Source organism: Notothenia coriiceps, unplaced genomic scaffold (assembly GCF_000735185.1).
Source record: "Notothenia coriiceps isolate Sejong01 unplaced genomic scaffold, NC01 NC01_scaffold00023051, whole genome shotgun sequence".
Classification (NCBI taxonomy): Eukaryota; Metazoa; Chordata; class Actinopteri; order Perciformes; family Nototheniidae; genus Notothenia; species Notothenia coriiceps.
The window spans coordinates 15,980-43,771 of record NW_011355752.1 but is presented as its reverse complement, the minus strand read 5'-3'; the positions used below and the strand labels follow the sequence as shown (position 1 = coordinate 43,771).

Sequence of the window (27,792 nt, the reverse complement as noted above, 5' to 3'; positions counted from 1 at the left end):
ATCGATCCGCTTTTTCTCCCTGAGAGAGAGAGAGAGAGAGAGAGAGAGAGAGAGAGAGAGAGAGAGAGGAGTGAGGGAGATAGACAGGGAGAGAGAGAAATGGCGCCTCGATGCTGCGCTCACTGAGGCAGTGTTTGGAGCCGGCTAGGGAGATTCAGTAAGGGCAGACAAAGGGAAAAAACATGGTGAATACAAGAAAAAGCTCACGGCCGGGAAGCGATCTCTTCATATCCTCGAGGACTAGGTCGTCGTCGAGAACCGAGATGAACTCTGAGGAACATGTAAGCCGGTCTCTTTTCTTTGCCGGGTGAGCTAGCTGCCTCTGCTAGTTGGCTAGCTAGCTGTAGCTGTGGCCTCAAGGTGCCCAACATGATGTGCTATTTACAGCAAAGTAAAAGCAATTTCAAAGTTGACACCCACTCAGTCACGAAGATACACAATAAAAGACTTGCTTGCAGTTATTCATAAGCGTGTCATTTGTACTGAACGCATTGCACAGCTGTCAAAGTACAAGCTAGCGACGCTAACTCCTGGCTAGCCCCAAGTTGAGTTCCCTTTGTGTTTGGCAATTTCACCCGGCTGACTTGTTTCAGCTTTGTCTCCACTAACTAGCCCTCTACAAAAAGACAACTGTATTTGTACACGAGGGCATAAGCATTACACCATGCTGGAAGTATTGGCTAAGTTATTTATCCAAATGTGAAAAGATAAACCTTTAGTTTTGCTAGCGTCTGTAGGTTATAGCTAGCCCAACAACTAGCTTACAGTGGGGGAAGGGAGTCCCAGGTTCCAAACAGTTGGCTGGCTCAAGTCCCGTATTTAGCAAGTCTGGACTTGGTGAACTTTCTGATGTAAATGCCCCAATGCCCCACAGACAGCAGGATGTTCACATTTTCGGTTTAAACGTTATACCAAATGCTATTTGTCTACGTGTTCGAAGTGCACCCTTAATGTATAGCTTATGTTATTGCTCTGATCGCCTGACCTACTAGCTGTCTGACAGTCTTTGTCTCTAAAATGTAAACATTGAGATTACGCAAGGCGAGAGGCTCCGTATTTCCGCAATATTATAGCATTTAACACATGTGTTGCATGCTACTTTGATCATGTATTACCACAAGAACATTCTTGAGTTTTAACGTGCTTCGGAAAGGTTTCTCGTTAAGTTAGGGGTTACAGATTTGGAATCCGTCCTGGCTGCGTGTCGCAAGAAAGGCTAACTGAGGACACATGATTTAGCGTTCAGTGACTGTAAAACTTGAAAGTTATGCCTTTACACTTTCTCAATTCAGATTGTTTTGGAACACTAAACTCTCATTCCTGTCTTGAGACCATGGCCACTTTTAAGTCTGTCTGCATCTATCTATCCAGTCTGTCAGAGAGACAAACCCCTCGGCAGGCATTACAGACAGTTGCCTATGACAACAGTGAGATATGCTCTCATATCAGGGGGGAAATTGAATTGATTTATTTAAAACAAGGGACAGTGTACATTAATCAACATATTAAAAGCATGTAAAAGTATTCAAATTAGCCAAAAGGCTAGTTTTCATCGATAGACATCTTAAAAGCAATACAAGTTAAACTGTGAAGGGCGTAAGCATCAAGGACATGTGTCTGATTGGTGCTCTGTTGTGATTCAGGAGTACATTGAGGATGGGTTCAAGGTGTCTTGTCTCAGCATAACACTGTATTTTGATATGTTGCTCCTGCTTTAATGTTTTCCTGGATTACATTTTTACCTTGATTTGTTTAAACTGGCCTATTATTTGCTAAATATTCAGGCTTTACGACTTTAACAACACTTGTGAAGTAACACTGTGCAATATATCCTTTCTTACAATTTATTATTGCTTACTGCTACTTCAAGACGTATGTGTTTGCTACATGCTGCTGCTTATGTTCAACCATATTTGTGTACTTGATTTTTTCACTAACATGTGCTTGCCTCTTTATATGTTATTGTACTCATTTGAGTTTTTCCCTTTTATCTGCCCTGTCCCTTTTGCTGTAACATTTACATTTCCCCCGCTGTAGCACACATACCATATTTTTGATACTGATTTTTGATGATTGATTGGATTTATGTTTTAATGCTAATTGTTGTGAAAGGTTGTCAATGTATGATGTGTCACCTTTTTCTGTTGTCCTGATTGTCATGTTTGAATTGTGGTTGTCCAACAGAAGGAGCCCAGTAGTGATGTGAGCAGTCCCAGCAGCCCGCGCTTGGCTCCCCCTTCCAAGCGAACGCGGCGGCAGACGGCCTCTGAGCCCAGCTCCAGCGACACCTCTCCGTCCCCACAGACCAAAGCCCAGAGGGTCAGCTGGGAAATTCCCACCTACCGCACCAGGTGATTTCCTGGCCTTTGTTTCCCTTTTCACAAGTAACTCTGAATGTATAATATTGTGCCACACAATAATTGTGTAGTTTGTGACTTTATACTCATTGGCAGAAATATGAATGTATTGTGATGACAAAGTTGTCTGTACCAAGTTTTAATAAGCAAGGTTTACTCCAGACGGCTGTCTGTCACTGGCTGTAAAGTCAGATCTCATTCTTCTCATGATATTTATTGTAATGAGGTAAACAGGCAAACTTAAACACGAGCACACAAATATTATGTTTGAATAAATGTAGTATTTTGTGCATGCGTATTTGAACTTGTTTCTGTGTTTTCTAGGTTGTCCTCTCGCATCATGCAAAATGGCCACGGTAATGCAATTATTTTTCAATTTCTTCCTTTTTTTTTAAAAGCCATACATTGATCACGTGATTTAGGAGGTATAAAAATAAATAACAATGAATATTCCTTGTTGACACTGTAGCCCATATGAGTCACCGGAATGAGGAGCGTGGAGTGGGGGATCACTCTCACATGAATGGACATGTGGAGCTGAAGAGGAGCTGCCGAGTGAAGAAGAGCCAGTTCGAACACCTCAATCAGAGCCTGCTGTTCGACCAGCTGGTCAACAGGTAGCTAGCAGTCACACTACTGACACCTCTCTTTCACCTTACACAAGAGAAACAGGAAGTAAGCATGACTTAAATGATATAAGCATACTTTATCTATATTGGAATATATGGAAATTAATTCTTATAGTGAAGAAAAAGCGTGATAAATCCCAAAATAATATAAATATATTTAGTTTGGTTATTGTCCAGGTGTGCATCCTTCACAAAGCTTACCTATGGAAAGCACACTTTGTACTTAAATATTCATCAATTATTGAACACCACAACAGCGAGGCTTCAAGTCCTACACAGCTTTTCACATCATTTCACTGGGAGTACCCCCAAGTTAGAGTCAGCACTACTACAGGGCTATGCCCAAATCAGAACCTTTTTGATTCTGGCTGAAGTTTTACTGACACTACGTCAGCGCCTGACTTTACCTCTCCCCGGGGCTGTGGACTTAGCGCTGTGGACTTAGCGCTGTGCCCTCTCTCCCTGCAGGGAGGGACGGGGACCCCTACTTCCACCACGACTGTCGACCAGGCGGACTGCTCAGTGCGTCAGGGGTCTGCGGCCATATCGACAAACCACCCGACCCATCTTGAAACACAGACCTCGTCTTGTTTACCGTGCTTTGTGCGTGTGATATTTGTTGCCGTGTCATCACCATTCATGTCCAGAGCCTTTACAACTGACTGTTGGAAACAATGTTCACATGATTAAGCAACAACAGTCGTCTTGCTATTAAAAATATATACAATTTAATGCACAATGACTGACTTACAACAACATGAAATCAATGGCTCTGCTACGGGGTAAATTGACAGATCATTGGACTTTCAGAGGACAGCTCTTTTTTACCATCATTGAACAAGAATTACGAAAAAGATAAAAACTGCACTTTAGACACTGTAAATCTTCTACCTCTGTAAGAAAATAATGGTTAATGCATGTCTGTAAAGGTGCCTTTAGTTTGTCATATTGACTTTTGTTCTCTCTCTGTGTGTGTTTGCAGCACTGCCGAGGCTGTCCTTCAGGAAATGGACAACATCAGCAGCATCAGGCAGAACCGCGAGGTGGAGCGTCTCCGCATGTGGACAGGAGACACTGAGGAGGTAAGTGTGGCCCTGCTGTAACGGCCAACCTAAAGATAGAAAAGTATGGCTGCACTGCCTGATCATCTCATTTGAATATAACTGATACTCTAAAGCCCCTGTTTTTCCAGGAAAACATGGACATGTATTCCCGGGTGAAGCGCAGGAAATCCATGCGCAGGAGCACTTTCAGCATGCCCACACACCACAAAGCCATGAGTAAAACTGAGCAGGAGGATGAAGAGGAGGAAGGAACGGAAGGTCAGGTTCCTACTAATGTTGTACTTCTGAATCAGTGGAGCAAGAGCTAGATCATGAAAACTTAATAAACCAACTCGGCTTTAACTCAAATTGATCAGAACGATGAAAAATGGATTCCTTAGTGATCTTGGAATGATTTTTTTAACAGCTCAAATGTGGTGGTATCTGAGGTTTGAAAACGGCATTGTGGGACTTTCAGATTCTCACGGTGAGGAAGAAGAGCAGGATGCAGAGGATGAAGATGATGAAGGGGATGAAGCAGAAGAAGCAGGGGAGGACAATGACAGACGGTATAACCTGAGGCAACGAAAGGCTGTGCAGAGATATGAGGCACCACCTATCGGTAATTGCTTTTCTTTCTTTTTTTTAATAAAAGATACATTTCATTTAGCTCTGTTAGGGAATGTGTCTATTTAATGATTTCTACTAATTATATCATGTTTTAACAATTTTGAAGGCTCAGTGTGACATTTTTTTATTTTTGCTTTCTCAGAGCCGGTGAACAGAAAACAGAGCAACCCCTCACTTTTTGACACCCTCAGATCCCCAGCAAGAAGAAGCCATATAAGGTTGGTGGAAGCTTTGACAAAAATAGCAGTGAAATCTCATGCTAAATGTGTTACATATGTTTGAATCCTAAGCAGCCTTTGGATAATACCTCCTGTGGTTATTAAACAAATGTTTTACACCTTCAGAAACATGACTGTGCAATGGTGCTATACTGAATCTAGATTGTCACACTTCTCCAGAGTCAAGAAACACGCCATTCACAGCAGTGACACCACCTCGTCTTCTGATGAAGAGCGGTTCGAGCGGAGAAAAGGCAAAAGCATGACCCGGGCCAGGAACAGGTGCTGCTTTCTTTCTTCTACATTTTATTATTTCCCTTTCATCTTCCTCTCTTTTGATCCAACAAGACCTATAGCATAATTGAGATCTAAAATGTTAACATAAATGTCAAACATGTCTTTCCAACAGATGTTTGCCCATGAACCTGACTGGAGAAGATTTATCTAGTGGGGTGCTGCGTGATCGGGTGAAAGTGGGTGCCAGCTTGGCTGACGTGGATCCCATGAATCTTGATAGCTCAGTAAGTAGAAATGCTAATGATAACAATATAAATCTGTAAAGCAGCACAGTTTAAGTCATCACAAAGATACAAAGTAGACTTGTCATTTTTTGAGTCAATTACTGTTTGAATGTATATCTTAGATTCCAAATCTGTGTTTTTTTCTCAGGTGAAATTTGACCATGTGGGAGGCCTCAGTAACCACATCAAGTCACTTAAAGAGATGGTTGTGTTCCCACTGCTTTATCCTGAGATCTTTGAGAAGTTTAAGATTCAGCCCCCCAGGTGAGAAAAACCAAGATGTGTTTATTCAAAGAATGTCACTTTTTTTAATTTGGTTTTGAGGTCGACATTTTTATGTTTTGTTTATCCACTAAAACACAGTTTCCATTTCCTCTCCTGTCCCCTTTCAGAGGGTGTTTGTTCTACGGGCCTCCCGGGACGGGAAAGACTCTGGTAGCACGGGCGCTTGCCAATGAGTGTAGCCAGGGAGACAAGAAGGTTTCCTTCTTCATGAGGAAAGGAGCCGACTGCCTCAGCAAGTGGGTCGGGGAATCAGAACGCCAGCTACGCCTGCTCTTCGACCAGGTGAGTAACCTCACACACTTTGGGACATTTTTAAAGTCTATTTTCTATGCTATGATGAAGAGCAACTGATTCTTGAATATTACTGAGACACCTAGCCAGCACACTGCTGAGGGGAAGTATCCATGTAACCATAGCTTCAGTCACTTGACCTGAATTGACTTCACAATGTAAAAAGAACACTGATGGCTGCTGAAGAACTATTTTCATTTCAGCAGTTGTTATCATTAAATGTTATATGTTATTTAGCTTGACACTTCAATACCGTACACATGCCTATGGGAGCAATCTAGGGTTAGGTACCTTGACCAAGGATTGTTCGACATAATGACTGCAGGGACCCACTGACCCTCTGATTGGGAGAGCAGCGCATTAACCCCCTGAGCCATATGCACCCCATTTTAACTTAAAATTATCATATTACTTCTCACTTACTTTGAGAAAATGTTCTTGTTGTCTTTAGGTAAACTGAACACAATAATTAATATATTTTTTCAATGAGCTTAATATCATTTGTTTCTGTGTGATTTGACCCTTTCCTGTGTGTGCTTTTGATTAGGCTTACCTGATGAGGCCATCCATCATCTTTTTTGACGAGATTGATGGTTTGGCTCCTGTTCGCTCTAGCAGGCAAGACCAGATACACAGGTAAGGCTGATTGAAAAAGAAACCCTATTCGTACCCCCACATACATGAAAGTGCTGAAACTGCATCTGCTGTTACTTCTGCAGACATTGGCATGTCTGCATCTGCAGTTCTAATCTTGCTGTAACTTGACTAGCCAATAGGTGGTGCAGGTTTTCTTTAACTGCTCTAAACTACTCAGACTGCAGCTCTGAATTTTAAATGATTTGGCTGGATATGGATTTGAGTTCTTCAGTGACACCTCAGTTCAATTAGTTTATTTGGCGCTGAGTATCCATAGCAATAGAATATCGGAAAATCACAAGAATTCAACCACTGAGAAACACTGCTCCCGATGTATCCCTGTGAATAAAGGACTATTTGTAACTGTGAAATATCATTGGGAAAAGAAGTTGACTCCAAACATGAAACGTGCTGCTCTACTTTTTCTGCCCTGCTGGGTAACACATGCATGATAGAGCTGTAGCCAAGACAGAAATAAAACAGTTGATATTTTCACCCCCTGCGGTTTGTTAATTATGCATGTTTGATAGCTCAGGTCTGTGTTCTACTTGCAGGAATAATGTCTTGTTTATTTGCTCCGTGCTGGCTCACGAGTCTTGTTAATATCATCTGGGCAAAGTATTTGGGGTCTCAATATCCGCACGTTCATTCCTTCTGTCCAGTTCTATTGTGTCCACACTCTTGGCCTTGATGGACGGCTTGGACAGTCGCGGGGAGATAGTTGTCATCGGTGCTACAAACAGACTTGACTCTATCGACCCGGCACTCAGGAGGCCTGGACGCTTTGACCGGGAGTTTCTGTTCAACCTGCCCGACAAGAAGGTGAGAGAGTGAAACGTCAATATCGTAAACAGCATGTTTGACAAAAAGCACACATGCAAACTCTTGTTTTCCCTGCACGGAAGATGTTTTTCAGTGTAGGGGCAAAAACTATGCATTTAATATACCTGAAAAACCGCATGTCCAAAATGAGCCAGGGCAGTTTGACCTAAGCAGGGCTCCAGAAAACCTCTTTCCATAAAGATCTCCCTACTGAAATGTTACATTGAATGCATCACACAATCATATCTTTATTAGTGATAAAGCTTTCTTTATAAAGATCCTCCTCTGCCTTCCTACTCACTGTACCTTCTGCCCGCCTGACCACCATGGGGTCAAGAGCTTTCAGCCACTCTGCACCCCGTCTCTGGAACTCTCTCCCACAAGACCTCCGCAATATGGACTCACTCTCAACCTTCAAATCCAGCCTGAAAACACACCTTTTTTAAACGGGCTTATTCAATATCTTAATAATTTTTCTAAACTGATTGTTGTTTTTAAGTCTTTGTTTTTAAGTCTTGTATTACTGTGTGATCTTCTTTGTTGCTTGTTTTTAATTATGCTCTGTAAGGTGTCCTTGAGAGCTTTGAAAGGCGCCCATAAATAAAATGCATTATTATTATTATTATTATAAAACTAAATAAACAATGTGCTGTTTTCTATTCATGAAAAGCGTTTTTGGACATACCAAATAATAAATCAACAAATGCATTACTTTACAGAACAAGTAAACGGGGAGATTAGTAGACATCAGATTAGATTCCTGCCCTAAAAATGTTTTTTTTTTTTTAAATGTAACCTCTGTGTGGCCATTCAACACTGGCACAGTTTGAGCAGGCTAGTTTTACATTCTGATTTAGTTTATTTGATCAAGTTAGACGCTTTCTTTTGAAGTCTGTTTTAAAATAAATTCATTGTTATTCTTCTACTTTTTGAGATTTAGCCTACAGACATTTAATACCGCTAAAATCCAGTTATAAAAGTGGCTGTGTTTTAGTTGTTGTTAAAGAAATACGGTAATCCCCTTCATTATTTCTTATCTGTATTTCGCAGGGCCCAGAATAGCCATGCAGCTGCATCCATTAGAAACACTCTGCACCTTGTAAAAATGTACTTCTGCCTCTAAGTGGTTGCAAAATGCCACTAAATGATCGCGTTGTGGAGTCCTGCTAAGTTGTAGTTGCACCACAGACTCCAGTATATCCTGGCCAACTGTGAGATAACGGAATTCAATTGAGTCTATAGGGAGCACTTACTGTACATACAATGCTGGAACGCACAGCTGGAGACTCAGTATAATGCAGAGGTAATTGGTGTTTCTCTCATAAAAGTTCTGCGACCGAATTAGTTCATGCCGCCCCCGGGCTATTGAGAGTCTCCTCTACTGTGTATTTTCCTCGGTGTCGGGTCCTTTGATCCAACAAGCAAGCGGCAAAGCAGATGCTCATTAGAAAATAATATTGCTATGCAGGTCTGATTACTTTATTCCTGTGCTTGGGGAAACATGTATTTTCTCCCTGCTGCTCACAAAACGCGTGTGAAATGACATTGACACAAATAAACAACTCTATGAAGGTGACTGTACTCCATAGAGTCTGTCTAATGTGTCACCTCGCAGCACACAGTAGGGCGGTTGGTAATCAAAGCCTAATCTGCAGGCCATTGCTGGTTAAGCTCACCTGTAGTGTGCTGATTAAAAAACTTTCTCTTGTACAAATACCAATCTTCTCGACACATTCAAGAACTGCTTCCTCCTGTTTTTTTTTTTTATAGAGATAGAAACTTGCAAGAAATCTGGCTCAGTTGTGTCTTTTGTAAAGAAAGGCAGATATGATGAAAACCGTTGCCCTTGATTCGAGAAAAAGACCACTTTGTTCTGAATGCCTGCTCATCAAAGGGGATTCCTGTGGAGACGAAGAAATGAAAGGCGCGTTGTGCTGAAATTGTAATGACGATATTTATGATTTGATTTCCCCGGTATAATTGTCACGCTTGTTTAGTTTATCCTGTCTAATGCAAAACACCACTTAAATTACAATTTTTTTTCTGTGTTAGTATTGGTAGCCACTGTGACAGTTTCCATTGTTGTTTTTGACATGTTTTCTTATTCAGCTTTGCAGGACTTGAGCCCCCTCATTTACTGACTCTGTTTTCTTTGTTTGTTTTTCCTTTTGTAAAACCCCAAGGCCAGAAAGCACATCTTGGAGATTCACACACGGGAATGGAATCCCAAATTGTCTAAGCCGTTCATAGATGAAATTGCAGAAAAATGCGTCGGTAAGAGAGAAGTCTGTCCATAGAACTGTATCCTATCTTTGCTGTTAGAAATCAGCTCACAGCATCTTTAAAAATGTGCCTTGATGTAACCTTCCTGTTCTTCTACCATTTTAAAACAAGCTAAAAGCAAACAAATAACCAGGGTATATCTCACCTGTATCCAGGCTACTGCGGCGCAGACATCAAAGCACTTTGCACAGAGGCAGCCTTGGCCGCGTTGCGCCGCCGCTACCCCCAGATCTACGGCAGCAGCGTCAAACTGAGCCTGGATGTCACCTCCATCGTCCTGGGGGCCTGCGACTTCAGCAAGGCCATCAGGACAATCGTCCCCGCCTCCCAGAGGGCACTGGCCCCCCCCGGCCGAGCCCTGTCCCCCACCCTCAGGCCCCTGCTGGCCAGCTCTTTCTCCTTGGTGCTGAAGGCCCTGCTCCGAGTCTTCCCCCATGCTCACTGTACTGACGGGGACAACACACACGGTAGGAGCCCACACTTTGAATGGTTTCACTCCCCTACTGCTGGCACTGCTCTCTTCTTCTTCGCCACCTTTTTTTCACACATTTTAGTATTGGCACTTAAGTAGTATTTTATTATTTGTTTCTATTTCCCTATCCTATTAAAGTGCTTTTGTATCACCCTAACACACCAATGACACCATCCCCCTGAGATTGCAGAGGTGATAGCACAGAGCTTGCATAACCAGTCATCCCTGCTTGCAGTATCTCAAATCCCAAGTCAGTAAGCAGAAGTTTTTACAGCAGATTACCCACAATGCAGCACTTGACCAGCAGGAGGTTGTTTACGGGAGTCGCGCCCAATAATGACACAAGTTTTCCATATGGCCGTTTCCCCTTAGAACGCCCATTACATCTTGCCTAATAAGCCTGCTCTCACTTTTTCCGTGAAATGCCCACATTAATGTCAGTGATAGGGCCGCTCTGAGGATTAGACTTTGCAGATACAAACTTTTTTAAGTGCATTAGCGCCGTTGTGATGAGGCCAAGTGAGTTGCAACAGCCATGGCTGAATAATGTCTTTGTTCTAGGCGGTGACAATCAACTGCTCGAAGAGGACTACAGCGACGATGACAATAAGCAACGCTCCACTTCCATCTATGAAGTCCAGCCTGCTGCATCCCCAAAGACTCAGCTTTCCTCTTCTGCAACGCACACACCCTTCCTCCACTTCTCCTTGTGAGTCCATAGAAAACAAATATATTTTGTGAATTTATAGAACATAAACACTTGGAAATAAAACATTTAAAAAATGTATTTTAATATTGCACTATATGAGATTGAAAGTGATTAAATGTTATAGATTTGAATTTAAACAGACACGGAACATGTATTTATTTTCAAACGGGGACGTTTTGCCTGTAGTGAGGTTCTTTTATAGTGTAGTTGGGGAATAATAGTTTGCCTCGGAAGTATACTTAGTAAAAGGAAACCTCTTGACTAAGATGTAACATATTATTACCTATACAATCATCAAAAATGGGGACTGTATATAAGACGACTAAGCTAGGCTTCACAGTCGGCACCTGTAGAAAATCCTCGGCTTTGGAGGAAAACAAGCAACATAACAGAAGAGCTTTAAAGTGAGGAGATCAGAGGAGACAATTCTTCCAGTACCTAAGGATTCACTTTTTACTGCAGTGATGTGTAGGGAAAAACCCCTCATTGCAATATATTTAGATATTTAAATGCTTCATTGGATGGTCCCTAAACTTAACCGTGTAATGCCTGTAGGCTCTGTTACTATATAAGAGAATGAGTTATTTTAACACATGTGCCACAGTGGTACTTCATTCGGATACAGGGTTGCTTTTACTCAGACTTGATGAGTTTAATGTTGTTCTTAAGATCGTTATTGTGCTCTTATTTTCGTCAGTAAACTCTATTTTGTCCTTAAAATCTTTCAAACTGACATTACACAATATGTGAAGCTATCTGGAATGTTCTAATATTGTCTACATATTCAGCATATGTTGACAATATTAGAACATTCCAGTGGTTTAACTGCAACGGTGTTCGAATGCCATTTACAATAAATACGCATTTCAATTGAAGGGTTTCAGGGTTTTGCAGTTAGTGTCAAGTGTAGATTTACACTGCAATATCAACTTCTGAAGGAAATGAACAGAATTGAACTGAAGCAATACTGTGCCAATGTCGTTTGAATGACAGTATGACTGCTGCCCAGTGATCAAAACTTGAACTCTCTCCTGCTTCTAGCTCCGCCCTCCAACAGCCCACAGCATACCGGCCTCGTCTGATGCTGGCTGGGGCCTCGGGCTCAGGACAGAGCTCCCACCTGGCCCCCGCCTTGCTGCACCACCTAGACAAACTGCCGGTGCACCGCCTGGATTTGCCCACTCTCTACTCCGTCAGTTGTAAGACGCCAGAGGAGTCCTGTGCTCAGGTAACAAACACATCCGCACACATCCGCACACATCCGCACACATCCACACACATCCACACACATCCACACACACAAATCCACCCAAGACCATCTGCTGCACAGGTGGTTGGAATCTGAAAGGAGTAAGCAACTTACTGGCTTTTAGGATTAATCATAACTTTTTTTAATTGGGTTAGATTGAAGCTACAATTGGCTTATTGCAGGAAGCGATATAATTCCACATTTACTTTATATTTGTTAAACCCATTTATTTCTGGGATTCACAAACGTTTTCTTCTTTTTGCTGATAAAAATGTACGAGTAGTCAAGATAATTCTTGTCAAAATAAGAAAAAAAACTTTTGAATACACAGTCCAGAAACACACGCAGTCCAAAAAATGAAATAACATTTCAGAAATATTCAAGAGAATGTTGATGCATCAGGCCCAACGTGTGTGTTTGACATATGTGTGTATTGCAGGTTTTCCGGGAGGCCCGGCGGAGCGTGCCCAGCGTGGTCTTCATGCCGCACATCTCAGAGTGGTGGGAGACAGTGAGTGACACTGTGAAGAGCACCTTCCTCACCCTGCTGCATGATGTGCCCTCCTTCAGCCCCGTCCTCATCCTCGCCACAGCTGAGACTCACTACTCACAGCTGTCAGACGAGGTAGGCACACCATGTACACACACGTCTGTGCTGACATTTTCAGATTTACCTCGAGGCTTGCACCATGTTTTTTGTGATTACACCTTGCTGTTGATGGAATTGCTTCCAGTATATGAGAGAGTAGAGCGTTACCTTGATATCTTTTTATATGTGGTATCGGAGGCTAAAGCATGCGGCTTCTCTGTGCCTCTCATACTCGGGAGCACTCGTGCAGACACACACACAGGGTGTCACAGTCAAGGTCCTCTGCTCCCACAGAGTTTTTTTTATCTACTCCATCTCTCTTTTCTTTAGTCATTTATCCCACTGCCCGTTTTCACCATGGGGATCCCATCCCCTGCCCCTTCATCCCTTCCTCTTGGATTTATTATTCTCTTTCTGAATAGCCACAGCAGAGTCAGACCACCCGTTGTGGGTTAGCCTGTAAGGGACGGTTTTGGTTGGGGGAAGGAGAAATAGAGAAAATTGGAAAGGGGGGAAAAAGAGACTGAAATAAGGAAGAGGCTCCTCTCTTGTCGGGCAAGAAAAGAGCTTTAATTAGATCCGGGGGTTGGCAGCCCCAGGTCTTCACCCCAGGACACACACAACATGTCGATATGCCTGTGCAGACTATGCATGTTTTTTCTGTGTGTGTGGGTGCGTGTGTGAGCGTGCGTGTGTGTAAGTGTTTTAACTTTTCTTCCTCTTGTGTAATTGGTAGTTTCTGCCTCCCTTGCATTCTTTAAGTATGTCTCCCTCACTTAACTTGTTGACTAACATGCTGCGTTAAGTATGAACATGGAATGAATCTCACCCCACAGACCCCTTCAGCCTCTGTGTCACATCTAGGTGACTGGATGAATCCATGTAGGATTGGCAATTACCACTTTCATCACATGACCTTCTCTGTGGTGATTGAACACATAGCCATGCAGTGTGGAAGATTGGGAAGCTCATAATGGGACAAATGGTGTGCTCAAGTCAATGTGGAGCCAGCATGAGGATATCAAGACTGTCCTTAGGCTATCCTGGCTCTCTTTCCCCATTTCAGTCTTGTGCTGAAAGTTTGAAGTTGGATTGCATCATTGCACTTGTAAATCAGTTCTTTTTTCTTTCTTTTGTGCAGTTACATTGTAAGAAGATCCAGACCTTTTCTCATTTGAATGTAGTTAAAAGCAAACCATGTACCTGTGCCACAAACTCTGCCCCTGTCTGGCTCCTTTCGACACTAGCAAAGACAAATGTGCAGCATAAACTGTCAACATAAAGATGAACATTGTTCCAAACCCTTGTGCCTTGATATGCTTCCTAAAATCCATACTTATTTACTAGCTTTGATATGGTAATAAAAGTGTTATGGTGAGTGAAGCAAGCAGGACCCAAATGCAGATTGATATACCTTTATTTCAAGGTTTGTCGGTGACAAAAAACAGGACACTACCCTGAGAACACAGTCTCAGACAAATGACGAACCAACACTGAACACAGAAAGAGACAAGACTAAATACAGGGAGGGGTAATCACGAGACGAGAAACAGCCGGGCAGGGGAGGAGAAACACAAGAGCCTCATCCCAATACCCCTCCTCGACTCCTCCTTTCCCTCACTCGCGTCCCTTCCTTGCATCTTAGCTCTGCCTCCGTAAGATGCGAGCGAGGGACACGAGGAGGTGACGCGAGGACAGAGGAGTCCTCAGGTATTAATTGGGATCTCCTCGTTCACTCAAACGTCACTTTTAAACGACGTCGTTAATGATGACATGTGCACAGCTGTATCCCCTCTAATCGGGCTTAACTGAATAACCCTTTAGAACCGGCCCATTTCTGGTTAAATATTTAAATGAATGAATGAATCTTTCTCTTGTTAGTCAAGGAATTCAATGTATGATGGTTGGTCCTGCTTTTGTGTTCCGTTTTGGTGTAAAATGTAGCCTACATTTAAATACAAATATAATTATAGTGATGTGAAAGCCCTCTTAGAAATAAATTGCACATAATAATTCCCACGGAGCTGTGAGCACTTATACATTTATGTGACGCTTTTCCACTCATCTTCCAGTTGTCGGTTCTCCTCTGTTGAAATCGACCAGCTGTGAAGGTGGGGGCGGGGCTTTTATACGCGAGTAGTGAAACACTTCCGCGTAGTCTGCTCGCGTGTATCCTCCCTCCCTTTCGTCTCCTCCCTCACCCCTCCTCGACTCCTCCGTGTGGATTTCAGCTATTGGGACGCTCCTTCAAAATAGGCGCGTCTTGATCGATTCCGGGCAAGTCCCGGGAGGAGGGAAGATGAGGAGTCGAGGAGTGGGTATTGGGAGGAGACGAAAGGGAGGATACACGCGAGCAGACTACGCGGAAGTGTTTCACTACTCGCGTATAAAAGCCCCGCCCCCACCTTCACAGCTGGTCGATTTCAACAGAGGAGAACCGACAACTGGAAGATGAGTGGAAAAGCGTCACATAAATGTATAAGTGCTCACAGCTCCGTGGGAATTATTATGTGCAATTTATTTCTAAGAGGGCTTTCACATCACTATAATTATATTTGTATTTAAATGTAGGCTACATTTTACACCAAAACGGAACACAAAAGCAGGACCAACCATCATACATTGAATTCCTTGACTAACAAGAGAAAGATTCATTCATTCATTTAAATATTTAACCAGAAATGGGCCGGTTCTAAAGGGTTATTCAGTTAAGCCCGATTAGAGGGGATACAGCTGTGCACATGTCATCATTAACGACGTCGTTTAAAAGTGACGTTTGAGTGAACGAGGAGATCCCAATTAATACCTGAGGACTCCTCTGTCCTCGCGTCACCTCCTCGTGTCCCTCGCTCGCATCTTACGGAGGCAGAGCTAAGATGCAAGGAAGGGACGCGAGTGAGGGAAAGGAGGAGTCGAGGAGGGGTATTGGGATGAGGCTCTTGTGTTTCTCCTCCCCTGCCCGGCTGTTTCTCGTCTCGTGATTACCCCTCCCTGTATTTAGTCTTGTCTCTTTCTGTGTTCAGTGTTGGTTCGTCATTTGTCTGAGACTGTGTTCTCAGGGTAGTGTCCTGTTTTTTGTCACCGACAAACCTTGAAATAAAGGTATATCAATCTGCATTTGGGTCCTGCTTGCTTCACTCACCATAACACTTTTATTACCATATCAAAGCTAGTAAATAAGTATGGATTTTAGGAAGCATATCAAGGCACAAGGGTTTGGAACAATGTTCATCTTTATGTTGACAGTTTATGCTGCACATTTGTCTTTGCTAGTGTCGAAAGGAGCCAGACAGGGGCAGAGTTTGTGGCACAGGTACATGGTTTGCTTTTAACTACATTCAAATGAGAAAAGGTCTGGATCTTCTTACAATGTAACTGCACAAAAGAAAGAAAAAAGAACTGNCACTCCTTTTTAAACATTCATCTATTAACACCTTTCTGCTCAGCCACCCGGTGTCAAAACTCCTGCAGACTTTATCATGATGAAAAACACTGCAAATCATTACCTGCTGTGTGCTACATACACTTTGGCTCTCTCCAGCTCCCCTACTGTCTTTCTAGTTTTTTCCCCATTTCTCTGTTTCTTTCCTCTCTGCTGAGGAGAGAATACACAATCCAGAGAGAGAGTCATAGAGAAAGAAAGAGAACCGAAGGCAATGCAGAGCGAAAGAGAGAACAAACATGTCAGGGATAAGGGAGAGGATCGATGTGAGAGACAGATGGGGGGGAGATATAAAGTGGAAAGTAGGTGCTTAGTCAGCAACAGGGCTTCCCGTCGGGGGAGGCCTTAGGCTCCAGCGCAGAATTGAACTGGGATCTCCGAAGCCCCCTGTAGCCCCTGTATAGATGCACAGCAGAAATAAAAGTAGCTGGAAAGAGGCTCATGTATTTGTTTGCCAAGACTTTATCGTCATTCTTTAATAATTTATAACAAGTGGCTGACCGTACAGTTGCAGGATAATCCTGTTTCTTTATCATTTGCTTGTGAATACCTAGTAAACTCCCCTTGCTAATTTTTTAGACCAAAAATAGTTACCGGCACATTTAACTGTCATATGTGTCTTTGGTCATCTCTTTAGTAAAGTAAGGTCTTCTTTACAGACATCACCTATGCGTGAAAGACTGGTCACAAAAAACAGGTCACAAAAGTAGATTTATCAACATATTTTGAGGTTGCATTTCTTTCTTTCTTGTCAAAGGATGACGTCAATTGGAAAGCAGTGCCTGCTAAACTATCTTAAGACTGCTAGAAATAGGATACGATAATAAATATTTCAGACTTGATCTGACAAAGTGAGTCACAGCAGCTCCATTTGCAACATCAACAAGGAAAAATGTTTAGGACAAGAAACAAAGGAACTTAAATCGAACATAACATTATAATCACTGAAGACAATAGGTTCAAGATAAGAAGTACTTTATTGATCCCGATTTGGGAAAGGTTTGTGTTGCATTGTGTTGTAGCATAAAAAGACATGGCATTGTATTCAAGACCCTTAAACCTACACTTAACATGGGATTTAACTGTATTTGATTTGATGACTGCACAAAAGATTGCTTCAGCCTAACCTTTTTAAATGGTATAATCCTGTTTATCCGATTTGTTTGAAATGACACATATTGGCTGTTCAGGACATGTTTGGGGTCAGACACAATGTTGTTGGCAAGCCTCAATATGTTGGGAAAGGGTTGGGACTAGCAGAAGCATATAGCCGCTGTCTTATCCCTGAGGATGAGTGTGATTTTGTTTCTGGAATGATCAACTAGCAGGGATTCACTCTCAATACAGCCCTGTGTGAAAGCAGCGTGTTGTCCCAGGTGCCTGTGAGACCATGACACCAAACCCAGCACATCAGATGCCAAAACACTGCACAGAGATTTATACTCAGACAGGATTTTATGACTTAGGGCGGGACGTTTTTGATCTTTCATCACATAGATATGTAGGTAAACAAATGGGATACAGCGAAGTCATCTTCCAGAAGTGTTGCATGTATGAGACTTGCTAATGCACCTATTTACCTTCATCATGTTGCATCACAGCAGCATAACGCTTTTTTGCATAATGTCAGATCATTCAAACAGTTCAATAATTGCATTTTCATAGGAGGTGCGTTGGCAAGATTAAACCAATTTGCTGCGGAACCTATTTTCACCAGTCCTGATGTCTGTGCACATTTCCCCAACCTCTTTACCCCATGCTAAGTTCCTCATAAACGCGCTTCAAGAATCGGAAGCTTAATAATAATAATAATAATAATAATAATAATAATAGCCGCAAAAACACAACCCGCTGTGTCTCAAGATGCCATCCATATGTGTAATTATGTCGCTATCGTGTTGGACCCACTACTAAATTAGGCATACTTGTGGTAATTAACTTCATATACGCATAGTTAAAAAATGCCAGTTGCAATTATAGTGTTTCATTCCATTTTATTAGCTGTTTTTTGCTCTTTTGTGCAGGAACTGGATGTACTAAAACACTAAGAAATGTTTCCTTTTGTTCAGTCCATATCAAATGCCTGATCACACGGTGATCACATCCTTACATCTTAAAAGAAATGCATCTTTGAGGAAGTTTGGAGGATTTGCTTTGATCAGGTATTATCTGCTCTAGAAATGACTGAAACTCCATTTTCTTCTCACCACTTTAGTAATCTGAAAATCCAACATTTCATCTGTTCGTGAAGTTGTGAACTTCTAATTAGTATGCAGAGTTTCTGCTGTGCTCAGTCGCACTTCTGCTTAATGTAGTGGCTGATAAAAACAGGCACAATCAGCTTCACACTGCCTATTATGTGACAAAAGAAATGAGAGTAATCAGTTAAATCCAGTGGCTAAATAAAATGAAAGCGAAATAAAATATAGCATTCTCAGAATTTAAGTTATTTTTTACACGGAGCTCAAATTTAAGAAACAAAATAATAGAAATATGTTTTCATCGTAAATGTTAAGTGTTATGGCCTTTGTTATATTACGACAGAAGTTTAATTGTCAGCCATTTTTTGGTTTGTTTACAAATGAGTGTTAATAGGGACACTTCCCGTGAAACGTTTACCAGCACACCACCTGTTTTTTTTTAACAGAAAGACTGATATGATCATTCTTATCAACATTTTCAATTATTTTCTTCCAGGTGAGGAGTATTTTCCAGAGGTCTTACGGGGAGGTAGTGACGCTGTGCCCTCCGGAAGAAGAGGACAGGAGGAGCTTCTTCTCTGACCTGCTGCTGGAGCAAGCAGCCAGGCCTCCACCACGCCTCAAGAATCAAGGTACCATCTGTAATCAATTTGACATATACTTAGGCCCCATTTACACGAGGACGAAACGGGTACGTTTGCGTTTACACTCCGAATTCGTCTCAATTAACGTTTCCGTTCACACCATAGACGTTCACACGAGACAGCTCGACCCGCTGGAAACGCTGTAGTACATATGCCGGGCCTGTAAGTGACGCTGCTGCCGCCACAAAATACACCAACAGCAGCGAAGAAGACCGCGGAGCATGGTTGCCATGGTTGCCCTTCTGTTTATTCTCCGCGGTGGACGGCGTGTTCTCCTGCTGTATCTCTCAGGTAGTCCACCAGCAGATGAAAAACACCCACCTCTCCGCCTCTTCCAAGGGACGAGGGAACCGTGCGGCAGAGTTTCCGTTAACATGTTTTTTCCGCCGGTCAACATGTACTGCGGCATAAAGTTTAAATATTCCGGACAAAATTAGAAAAGTGCCGGTCAGAGGTCTTCTTTGTTATTTATTGAGCTTTAAAACAAATTGATAACGACTCTATATAATAATATAAGAATAATAAACGGAGCCTCTCTTTTCCTCCCCCTCTTCTGACAGCCCAGCAGCTTATCTTTGAGCATCGTTATCAGAAAATGATCGTATAGGGCGTACACACGGAGCCGTTTGCCCCCCCAGAGCGTTCCGTTTGCAGATCCATCCACCTTGGGACCCGTTATCGTTTGTGGGGTCCGTTTACGCGTTTACGTGTCGGCCTCGTGTGAACGAACGGGCTATACGTGAGAGAAAAGTAGCAGATACAACCCGTTTTGTCCTCGTGTAAACGGCACCTTAGGAGGATACAGCTGTGACTCCTCTCTGCTGTCAGAACTAGAGGGCAGTGTTGTCTGCATTTGATTCAGGGAAAGGTAAAGGAGCAGATGTTGTTTAATTTGCAACATTATGTGTGTGGATAACCAATCACACATATGGCACATAGCAGTTAAATGATGACATGTTGATAATCTGTTCAATTTAGTTTTAGGAGGACACAAATATACAGATGTAAGATAAGGGTGTAAGTATATAATTGGCCGGGGTGAAACCTGTAGGGCTGCACAAATCCTTTTTTTAAATATTAAAATCACTGCAATATCTAACTCGGTAAGCACAGTATTTTGCAATGACATAATATATTAAAAGTCCCGGGTTTCTACTGACAAAAATCCTTGTTCGGTACAGATCTTAAAACATCGCAACATGAACACAAATCTATATTTGAATGATAATGTTTCAAAATGATCAATCCCTCTTATAGCATAACAAAAGATTGCAATTTCAGTAAAAATAAATGCTAATAAATTGTGCAGCCCTAGAATCCAGTTTTTTCCTGGATATCACCATCCCCCACCCACATCAACATAAGCAACCTTCTTCCAACCCCCCCCAAATACGACCTGCCATTGCCCCAGTACTCACTAGTCCCCCATCCCCGGGATCTGGTTAAATATGAGAGAACTGTCCACCAAGGCTTTCAAATGGAAATTGTGCTCGCTGTTCATCCTCAGTTTGCTCATTGATGCAAGGCAGGGGTCCCCCGCTTTACTCACCCGCTGCTCTTCAGGGGTTCCTGCCTGACTAAGACTGCAGTCCCGCTTCCAGCAGAGAGACCGGCAGAAAAGCGGGGAAAGGAATTGAAACGAGGGGCCGGCTGCTATTAGCCATAATTAGAATCAGGGTTTTGATGGCTGCTGGTGAGCGGTGCACGGTGCTGCGGAGCCTTCCTAACGATATCGGCAGATGCCTTGGGCGAGGACTGGCGCCTTGGGAGAGGAGGAGAGGAGATCTGCTTGCCTTGCATCATCACTCTGTCATTGGCCAGAGGCTTTTCCTTAGTGTATTTCAAAACCTTTGTTTGGGAAGGAGCAGTGTTCTGTTATTTTTTTGCAGCTGCGAGAATCTTAAAACATGTTTTTTCCCCCCTGGGCTGAATAACTTTTAAGTCTGTGTTGGCAATGATAATAAAAGAGAATGGTCAAGGATCAGGTTTGAGTCAACACCGTCTGTTGATCACTTCCAGCCAGTGGGCATACAGTGGGCAAAAAAGTATTTAGTCAGCCACCAATTGTGCAAGTTCTCCCAGTTAAAAAGATGAGAGAGGCCTTTAACTTTCATCCTAGGTATACCTCAACTATGAGAGACAAAATGAGAAAAAAAAAATCCAGAAAATCACATTGTCTGATTTTTAAAGAATTTATTTGCAAATGATGGTGGAAAATAAGTATTTGGCCAATAACAAAAGTTCATCTCAATACTTTGTTATATGCCCTTTGTTGGCAATGACAGAGGTCAAACGTTTTCTGTAAGTCTTCACAAGGTTTTCACACACTGTTGCTGGTATTTTGGCCCATTCCTCCATGCAGATCTCCTCTAGAGCAGTGATGTTTTGGGGCTGTCGCTGGGCAACACGGACTTTCAACTCCCTCCAAAGATTTTCTATGGGGTTGAGATCTGGAGACTGGCTAGGCCACTCCAGGACCTTGAAATGCTTCTTACGAAGCCACTCCTTCGTTGCCCGGGCGGTGTGTTTGGGATCATTGTCATGCTGAAAGACCCAGCCACGTTTCATCTTCAATGCCCTTGCTGATGGAAGGAGGTTGTCACTCAAAATCTCACGATACATGGCCCCATTCATTCTTTCCTTTACACGGATCAGTCGTCCTGGTCCCTTTGCAGAAANAAGAATTTAAATTAAAACGCTGCAAACATGTGTACGGTCCTTATGGAATTGCTTGGAGGTGCGGCAGTGGCGTTCTGTGCTCTCCGTCAGAAGCACCTCTGTCAGAACGAGCCATGTACCACGTGATGACAGTTAGGACTCGTGTTGTGTTCAAGGACCTGACCTTGTTCAGAAAAACAGGGCACTCGCTTTTTTTTTAATTTGTTTTTGGCGGTCTAGATTTCTTTACATTTTTTCTTTTTTGCGTGTGTTTTATAAATATACCTCGAAGGGCGTACCAAATGGGTCTCGCGGGCCGTATACGGACCATATGACATTCTCCCAATCCTCTTCTGGATCATCTAAATGCTCTCTAGCAAACTTCAGACGGGCCTGGACATGTACTGGCTTAAGCAGGGGGACACGTCTGGCACTGCAGGATTTGAGTCCCTGGCGGCGTAGTGTGTTACTGATGGTAGCCTTTGTTACTTTGGTCCCAGCTCTCTGCAGGTCATTGACTAGGTCCCCCCGTGTGGTTCTGGGATTTATGCTCACCGTTCTTGTGATCATTTTGACCCCACGGGGTGAGATCTTGCGTGGAGCCCCAGATCGAGGGAGATTATCAGTGGTCTTGTATGTCTTCCATTTTCTAATAATTGCTCCCACAGTTGATTTCTTCACACCAAGCTGCTTACCTATTGCAGATTCAGTCTTCCCAGCCTGGTGCAGGTCTACAATTTTGTTTCTGGTGTCCTTTGACAGCTCTTTGGTCTTGGCCATAGTGGAGTTTGGAGTGTGACTGTTTGAGGTTGTGGACAGGTGTATTTTATACTGATAACAAGTTCAAACAGGTGCCATTAATACAGTTAACAAGTGGAGGACAGAAGAGGCTCTTAAAGAAGAAGTTACAGGTCTGTGAGAGCCAGAAATCTTGTTTGTTTGTAGGTGACCAAATACTTATTTTACCGAGGAATTTACCAATTAATTCATTAAAAATCCTACAATGTGATTTCCTGGATTCTTTCCCCCCATTCTGTCTCTCATAGTTGAAGTGTATCTAGGGTGAAAATTACAGGCCTCTCATCTTTTTAAGTTGGAGAACTTGTACAATTGGTGGCTGACTAAATACTTTTTTGCCCCACTGTATGTGTGTTTTTAGTTTACATTTAATTTCAAACCTTTATTTAACCAGATTGGTCCCATTGAGATCATAGATCTCTTTTTCAAGGGAGACCTGCAGCATATAGGTTCCACATGAAACATAAAACAATAAAGGACATCATACATTATATTTACAGGATACATTTACATAGTTATAGACATTGATTGGATAGTTAGTGTAGCAATTTTTCGTGTAGTTGAAGTCTTTGGTTGCTATAGGCAAACGTTGAAAGTTTTATTACTTTATTTTGTCTTTCAATCGCTCTTGGTTTGAGATTTCTCAGGCTTGTTCATGGATTGAAGGGGTGTGAAGACATTATTTAGTTATAAAACGTCTCTGTTTTTGCCTCAAACTGTTTTTGCTTCTCCTCTGACAGGGAGGTGTGAAGAGGTTCTGCCAGCGGCTGAGGCTCCGGGGCCCAGAGTCCTGTCAACAGAGGAACAGCGCCGCCTGGCTGAGCAGGAGGAGAACACACTACGCGAGCTCAGGCTCTTTCTCAGGGACGTGACCAAGCGCCTGGCCACCGACAAACGTTTTAACATCTTCAGCAAGCCAGTTGACATCGATGAGGTAAAGAGGAAGTGCCCCACGCCCTGGTACCCCACTCACAGTTGACTATTAATAAAATGTACTTTGTCCGTTAGGTGTCTGACTACATGGAGGTGATTCTGCAGCCCATGGATCTGTCCACCATCATGACCAAGATTGACACCCACCAGTACCTGAGGGTGAAGGACTTCCTGGGAGACATCGATCTCATCTGCAGTAATGCTTTAGAATACAACCCTGACAAGGATCCTGGAGGTGAGGAGGAACAATTACACTGGCATGCACATGAATACACTCAGGAAATGTACACATGAAATGCAAAATATGTAAATGCTTGCACTACCATCAACCATGTGCCTACTAGCATAAACACAATCTATGCATTTTAAACATGAAAAAACTGTGAATTCACCCAAATGTTTTAGAATTTGGATTTGAATCGCAAAATTATCCCTTAAACTGTAATTAGTAGTTATCTAAAATCAACCTGTCACACTTATTTTTCCCAAATGAAAGTTCTTTAATTCATGCGATGGCGTATGACAGTCTCTTGGCATTTAACTACCCAAATAAGTGTGACCATGCGTCTCTGTAGTTACTGTTGTGTTCCCTTTGGCTGTCATTGTGTGAATAAAAAGTAATTAGATTGAACATATAATGAGTTATGAGTAGAGCTTCCAGGCAGTGCAATTACAGAAGCTCGAGATGTTTTTTCTTTCTCTTTTTTTTTACATGAAAATTCGAATGAAATAAAGTGCAAAAACCCCCTGCTGAAAATACATTCCCACCGTGTAATTCATGCTCCGTGGATGAGAAAGGCTGCATATGCATGAACATTTAATTGTCTCTTGTCTTGCAGTTTGAACCCATTTTTACATCACCCTCCTTCTTGTCTCAGCACCTTTTCCCCAAAGCTAAATATGGCCTTCATTATGAGCGCTGGAACACACACACTGTATGTGCACACACACCTTGCAATCACTTACTCATACATATGATTTAGATTTGCTGTTTGAATGGGGAACTATCTTGCATGGTGGGGAAATGCCCGTGTTAAGAGACATGCATTTTTGTGTAAAAATGGTCTAAAAATGTTTGAAGAGCATTTGTTGGACACACCTTTTTTTATGCCTGAGTCAAATCCCCCAAAAGAAAAAGATGTTCTTGTAATTAAAAACCACATTCAGTTGGCCTTTCTTCATACTATCCAATTGAGATAACCATTTAAAATGTGGCTTTGTGTGTTTAGCGGCTTGCTGCACTCTCCAGGATATAGTCTTGCACCTCGCACTAATGGGAAGCAATTCTTTGTCTGCCCAAATTAATAAATCATATCTCTCTTTGCAGGCGAGGGTCATTTGTTGGAATGCAGGGTCTACAAATAACCCACTAAAGAAAAAAAAAATGCAATTAGGCAGTTTAATAATAAAAGACTAACAAATCCCCCCCCCCCCCAGTGCTTGGCCCAGGGAATATGGCCCGGCACAATTAGTGTAAAAGGGAAAAAGTGCTGGGGAAAAAAGCTCATTATCCCTCAGTGGTCGGTTTCTCCTTGTACTCCCTGCTATCTTCATCGTGCCGTCCTCCCCATGCAATCATGTTCCTTGTCTCTTACCTCCTCACCTCGCTAAATAATTACTTGGTTATGTTGAAAGGCTGATATCTCCGTGCTCCGCGATGTGACTCGGTGTCATGAATACTTTGTTGTTCAGGGGAAATGGTGATAAGAACATTTTTCCTATGAAAGAAGCGTAAGCAACAGCTTTGTTCCTTCCTAACTGTTGGAGGTTTTGAGGTTAGGCAGGGCCCATAAGGGTTCTGATGAGCTCTCGCCATCCTACCTGGCCTTTGACTCCTCTTCCTCTGACAGGCATTTTGTCCCCCAATGCACGTACACAAACTGTCAGTAGAAAAACACACGCACACACAAATTGCCTCCACTGCAATTAGGCAGCCTTCTTCCAATTAGACAAAGGAAGCTGGCAGATTGTGACCCCTCTGCCACTCTGCCTGAACTGTTCCCCCTCTGCCTGCCGTAATGAGAGACTGCCTGTTTACAGCGCCTTTTAGCCTGCGTCTTCAGCAAGGTCTCTATTTTCCCTCAATAGATGCAGGAGCGGGTAAGAAGGAGGATTTTAATGATGCTTTGCTACATCTAAGGGAAAAGACGCATAAGAGTTGTGAAGGTGTAAGGAGTGTGAAAAGAATGAGTACGCAATAAAAAAAAATTCAGTTTGCATGTCTGTGTGTATGCACACACCTCTGTCTTTACTGGCTGAAGTGGTGGTATCAAGAATCTCATACATCTCTGACTTTTGCCCGCTAACACTTTTTACCAAAGCCAACTCGATCCCTTTTTTTTTTTCAACCTGTGAGAAAACGTTACAAGCCCCTTTCTCACAGATACAGGGGAAAGGGGCGCGCTGCTATCAAGTCTAAGCCTCCATTTACATACATGACGGGGTGTGGAGAACATGCAACCCCAAACTGCAAACTACAAGGTGACATAAAAAGGAACTCACATTTAGCCCAAAGACTATATTCAGTATGTCTAAGAGAAAAAGGGCAATTTGTTCTGATTTGTCTAAAGCCTTGAATTCTAGTAGAGATAAATTGTGCTTTCCTTTTTTACACTATATATATTTTCATATCTTGGATATTCAATTTGTAACCAATGAGTTCATACAGCGGGTACCAGATACCTGATTGTGCCTTTTGTAGTTTCTGAGATACAGCCATTTTAGTCTCTAACTGTATACAACATTTGGGAACATGAGACAACTGTTTCTTTCTAAAATATGACGAACTACAATTGCTGACTTAGAGCGCAGACCTCCGCCAAGGCAAAATGCCCCATCTTGCAATTTTAATGAAAGTTGTTTGTGTATTCCCTCCCTGTTTTCCGAACATTTAATGGGCCCTTTCTTGGCCTCATGCTACAGCCTTCACCACATTTCATGGAAATTGGGTGTCATTTGTCTGTAATTCTGCTGACAAACTAACAAAACCAAAAACATAACCTCCCTGGTCCCAAACTCTAAACATCGTATGGTAAGAAAAATGTACTTATTGTACTGCTTGATTGGGCTTAATCAAGCCCAGAGAATAGTACCACTATGGGCACAACAGGGTTTCCGCTAGGATTTTTTTTTGCCGGTCAAATGTCCGAACAGAATTTATTTTACCGGACAAATTTGAAACTTACCGGTCATGTTTCAATAATAATAATAATAATAATTAGAATTGTGTAGCAGAGTTTCCGTTAGCAGGTAATTACCGGACTAGGACCGGATATGCTGATGTTTAAAACTCAGTTAATGGGAGTCATTTTTATATTGCTTCAGTTTATAATCGTAACAGATCGAAAAATTCAGATTCGTTTTTTAATAAATGATTCCACAAACAACATAATTATTACATCCAAAGAAACTACTTGTAGTAGAAGTACATTATTCAAAAGTTTACATTAACTTTGAATAATAACACGGGAGAAACGGATCCTCTCTTTTCCCCTCTCCCTCCCTCTCTCTCCTGACAGCCCGTCAGTTTCTCATGCAGCACGCTAAACAGTGGGCAGGACTTCAGGTGATTATGGAGCAGCTGATCTGAGCAGCTGATCTCTCTCTCTCGCGTCCGGTTACACTTCACTCGCGTTTATGTCCATATCGATCAGATCCAGCTCTCCTGATCGGCCTTTATAGAGAGCACAGATCAAACTATTAAGAGTGAATATCGGCCGATAATGACCGGCGGCCAATCGATCGGAGCATCGGACATTTTGACCAGCAGGTTTTGAATTTACCGGTTTGTATTCAATTTTACCAGCTAAAAACTGGTAATTACCGGCTAACGGAAACCCTGGGGCACAAATGAAAATGTCAGAATTACTGGTTGAATATCCTGTGTTTATAAAACACATGTACTCACAGAAAACCACAGTTTCGTGTCTTGTGACCTTAATGTTATGCTGTCTCTTCCTTTTTCAGACAAGGTGATCCGGCACCGAGCAAGCAGTTTAAAGGACACCGCTCACGCTATATTTGCTGCCGAGCTGGACCCAGAGTTCGACCGCATGTGCGAAGAAATCAAAGAGGCGCGCTGGAAGAAAGGTAAGGAATAGCAGAAACATAGCAACATGTGACACATGTCTTTAAGCCATTTTAACAACAGACTACCTAAATACTAACACTGTTGTGAAGGTTATGAGCAATTCCATTATCATGATCACCTCTTTCTAATTATACCTACTTTTCATCATTAATAACTTTTAAACCAATGCAAATATTATAATGTTTACATATTATTGTTTTTAATTGTTCAATTTGCACATTTTTACTTTATAAACATAACATTTTTACTTTAAGTTCTAGAGATATTTTCGTTTAATTTGATCTTTTTATTT

The 27,792-nt window shown here is 42.3% G+C and overlaps 1 protein-coding gene across 1 annotated transcript; it reads left to right on the top strand.

Moving 5' to 3' along the window:
- Positions 1-90: 90 nt before the first annotated feature.
- On the top strand, positions 91-27,499 carry atad2b (ATPase family AAA domain containing 2B; the record flags this gene model as incomplete). Its single annotated transcript, XM_010781303.1, has 24 exons — positions 91-281; positions 2,185-2,351; positions 2,682-2,713; positions 2,827-2,974; positions 3,455-3,589; positions 3,969-4,068; positions 4,179-4,308; positions 4,508-4,651; positions 4,802-4,877; positions 5,058-5,159; positions 5,287-5,398; positions 5,547-5,662; positions 5,791-5,965; positions 6,522-6,610; positions 7,273-7,432; positions 9,616-9,706; positions 9,871-10,182; positions 10,749-10,896; positions 11,938-12,124; positions 12,585-12,770; positions 18,874-19,009; positions 23,218-23,411; positions 23,486-23,645; positions 27,377-27,499. Coding segments are annotated over exons 1-24 (3,322 nt in total), but the record flags the coding sequence as incomplete, so codon positions are not given.
- Between the last annotated feature and the right edge of the window lie 293 nt (positions 27,500-27,792).